This window comes from Lycium ferocissimum, chromosome 3, assembly GCF_029784015.1.
Source record: "Lycium ferocissimum isolate CSIRO_LF1 chromosome 3, AGI_CSIRO_Lferr_CH_V1, whole genome shotgun sequence".
NCBI classification, from domain to species: Eukaryota; Viridiplantae; Streptophyta; class Magnoliopsida; order Solanales; family Solanaceae; genus Lycium; species Lycium ferocissimum.
The window spans coordinates 59,883,850-59,888,031 of record NC_081344.1 but is presented as its reverse complement, the minus strand read 5'-3'; the positions used below and the strand labels follow the sequence as shown (position 1 = coordinate 59,888,031).

The following is a 4,182-nucleotide window of genomic DNA, read 5'->3' as shown; positions in this document are numbered from 1 at the left end:
TCGGTTCAATAACCCTTTGATAAGGAAATCACGGATACACACACACACACACACACACACATATATATATATATATATATATATATATATATATATATATATATATATATATATATATATATATATATATATATATATATAATCTTATACACATAAGGTTCCATGAGGGCTTGTCCCTCACGCACATGAAACCTTGCAAAGAGAGCATTTCCTTTAAAGGTTGAAAAGTATGTTCGAAAAGAGACATATGTCCAAAGAAGGTTTTCAAAAGAGACATACCTTAATTCCTGCTATAACGCTACCAAACGGATTTCCAAGGTTCAACAATCACTCTACAATTGATTTTAGATGAGAAAGATTAGAACGTTAATCGTTTCTTGAAGTTTTTCTTGGAATTTCGAAAACTAGGGTTTTCATGTCTAGAACGTGTTCTTTAACACTTCATGAATCATTCATGGATTCTAATCCTATAGGATAACCTACACTAGTATAAACACTTTCAATAACATCAAAAAATTCAAGGATCGTACCTTTTTGAAGGAATCTCAACGTCTCCGAATGTCCCTTTCTTCTTCTCTTTCTTGGGTTTCAAGAATCTAGGGTTTTTGGAAGATGAACTAGCATTAATTCTTGTTGATTTGGTATAGTTTAATCATGAGATGATTAGGAACTCACCTTGTAAGGTTTGGAGAAGTTCTAGGATCTTTTATCCTCAAAAAGTCAACCAAGAATGAAGTGGATTTGGAAATTTCAAGAAAATCACGTTATAAAAAAAAATTCCCGGTTGAGTAAGCTATGATGAGTATGCGGTCACATCTGGAGTTTGCGGCCGCATACGGGCTGCATTCTGGATGAAAATTCACTCTAAAGACTTTAAAAATTTGGCCAATATGCGACCAATATGCAACGTAGCATCTTGAGTTTGTGGAGTCGCATTATGAGTTTGTGGTCGCATCTCAGCCGGCATCCCAGACAGGCTTCAGGAAAACGGTCATAACTGTTTACTCACAACTCCATTTAAGCTCCACTTTATATCTTTGTAAAGGTATTTCAAATATCTACAACTTCTATTAGAGGAAGTTTTCTCAAATTCTCAGCGTTTTTTCACAAAGTGTGCCTAAAATCCAGATCAACAAAAACTTAGATGAGTTTAAGAACTCTTACGAACTTCACTAATTGGTCTTGATCTTAAATCAACTATTTCCACCCAAACTCATATTGATAGGACTTCATATGCCTAAAATGTCACATTACTTCTCATTTAATACATTCACACCTAACTCAGATTTACGGAGTGTTACATCGAAGCAATGCATCATTCGTCCTCTTGCTCTCACCATTTGTAATCCTATCATTTTCTCTAAGGAATATATACGAAACCATCACTCTCTTATCATTTTATTTTTTTGAATCTTATCATATTAATTTGGTTACTTGCTAAACTCTATCACGATTAAAACTACTCCGGACCAGGCTCATAAAAAGAGTTCTCGGGGTTGGATACGTCCCACTTGTCTTTAAACCCTATAAAAAAAATCTCTAACTAATTTTTTGGTTAAATCTGTTTTCACCATAAAACAAAATAGTTTCTTTTCAATGATTAATAAGCACTAATATAAAAAAATATTGAATGACTATAAGATAAATTCACACAAAATAGTATAATAATTAGAAGTCGATAATTGCCATCGGTAAGATATAACTAGTCAAGTTTATCCCTAAACCGAATAGTTACGAGAACTTCTTCAATTAGAAAAATATCATATAATTACACAAGTTTTTGTCAAAAATAAATAGACAAAAATGTTCTTGAAATGATAGACTTATAGATGTAACAATCACAAATCAAGTGATAGGTCGTTATACTAACAAAACTAAACCATAAGCTCCTATTATTGTTTCTTGGAAAGTACAAGTCCTAGACTTTTCATCTTGTTTTCATGGACAAGGAAAAGTACCAATATAATAAATATGGCTTGTTATGGAATAATATTAAAAGTACAGGACAACAAAAGATATAGTCAAAAAAACTGGGGGAGAAAGAGATTCTATTGGTCTTTCAATTGATGTGTAAAACTGAACAGAATTGAATTCCTATTTATAGAAGAAAGGAAGCTGTTTTAGACTTTCGGAATTGCTGGCACAGTAAGTTTCGCACAACTTGAGCTACTTGCAGTCAGCTCCCCCGCTTGATTGCAAGCCTGAGGAAGCTGCTGCAAGGCTTTTCAGGAAGTTGCTGACAAGCTAGCTGCTTGAGTTACTTGCAAGTTACCTGCTTGATTACAACTTTATCCAATTGCAAGCTTAACCTATTGATTGTGTATTTGAATGGACACCATAATATGGTGTATTTATAACATCCCCCCTTGGATGTTCATTAATAGATTTGTGCCTCGTTAAAACTTTACAAAGAAAAACTCAATGGAAGAAAATTCTAGTGAAGGAAAAAGAGTACACGTATCCAGTAATACGCATTGCTAGTTGCCTCATTAAAAATCTTACCAGGAAAACCCAAATGGGACAAAACCTTGGTTAAGGGAAAAAGAGTACTCCGCCTGATTAAAGCATCACATAATTCTTGAAGATGATGCACTTCGCTCTTGTATACCAACTTATCATATCTTGAGGTTGGTAGAGCGAACTGGTTGATGAACTGCATCTTCATTCCATAGATAGAGTTGCATCATCGTCATATAGTATTGTTATAGTATTGTTACAGTCACGCCAAGTACATTCTTGACTTGTTTTATAAACTGCTGTTGTCTCTCTATGATTTGACTGTCATGTAAGATAACATGGTATGACAGTAATCCTTCATGGAAATAGATAATATATCTGGATCGAACTCTTATGTCGATCAGATGAATTCCCTGCATATCCCAAACACTTGACAATATTTGTTAGGATAATCACATTCATGTCGAGGCTTTCATTTGCAATATGCAATCGATCTTACTTCAATATCTCCACGTAGGAGTGAAACGATATGATGCCCATAATCATAGTAAGATATTTAAATGCATCAATTTCACAAATATATGGAACTTCAGGACCAATATAATTTTCTCATTTCAACTTCTTTTAGCAGATAATCTACTGCTTCTGGAAACTCTTCAAGAGCTCCAATAATATTCAAGTCATCAACTTGCACAATAATCTGAAAGGTTCTAATTATCATAAATAGACAAGTGTAAACATGATTATCTTTGTTCCCTTCATCAATGAATATTCACTAAGGGGATTAAATCACATTCACCTTATCTGATTTAATCCATATAAGGATTATGAACAAGTTCACCAAGAACTTGTAATATATGGACTGCAGGTCCAATATAATTTACGCTTACCAAGATGTATCACTTGGTAATTATTTCTATATCAACATGCTTTAAGAGACATACAACTCAGATCCTCAAATTCTTATACAATATTGCAGCCCATAGTGTATCAAAGATATCGTCGATGAGATATCATTTTGTATCAGTTTACAATTCGACACAACTTACTGAGATCTCATCACTTCATTATTTTAGGTACCTGAACCTCTCATAAAGTTTTATAAAGTGTTATGTAGTAGGCTCTTCAAGAGCTCATTGCCTCTGATAAGAAATAATATGTTTTGATGACATGACAAACCCTAAGGAACCAGATACAATTAGGTTCACCTGTCTGAACTTGGTTAACCCTATGACATCCCATATGCTGCTATTCTAACATGTTCCTTCAAGGATCAGATGCCTGTAGGAATTGCTTATCTATGAGAGACCAGATATGTTGATTCAGAAAGACCAAATGGGATCAGGTCTCAAGCCTGCTCAGCCAACGGTGAAGCTGTAAAGCTACTAACTTACAACTTGTTCGAAAAGCAAATGAGGGACCATGTTTCTCCAGATAAGGGTCCTGGTCACTGAAGCATTGAAATTCCAAAGCTACAATTGTAAAGTGTGCTTCGGAGCACAATACGATTGTACAAGAAAGACCTCAAAGAAGGCCGATTGATTAACGGTCCCTTCGGTTTCTACTCTCTCTCTCTCTCTCTCTCTCTCTCTCTCTCTCTCTCTCTCTCTCTCTCTCTCTCTCTCTCTCCCCTTGCATATAAAGACATCATCTTCCAAGAGAAGAATCATTCTTGAATGATCCAAAAATTTCTCCATCAAAAGAGCAAGTATCCACCTTTCAAGG

The 4,182-nt window shown here is 34.7% G+C and overlaps 1 protein-coding gene across 1 annotated transcript in view; it reads right to left on the bottom strand.

The window, feature by feature from the left end:
- Positions 1–3,046: 3,046 nt before the first annotated feature.
- The window catches only part of LOC132048948 (uncharacterized mitochondrial protein AtMg00860-like), a 2,717-nt gene continuing 1,581 nt past the window's right edge, over positions 3,047–4,182 (bottom strand). The window contains exons 3-4 of the mRNA XM_059439628.1: positions 3,257–3,319; positions 3,047–3,157 (exon numbers count right to left, since the gene is read on the bottom strand). Of these exons, the coding sequence (XP_059295611.1) occupies positions 3,047–3,157; positions 3,257–3,319 (174 nt within the window). The remainder of the gene's footprint in view (positions 3,158–3,256; positions 3,320–4,182) is intronic.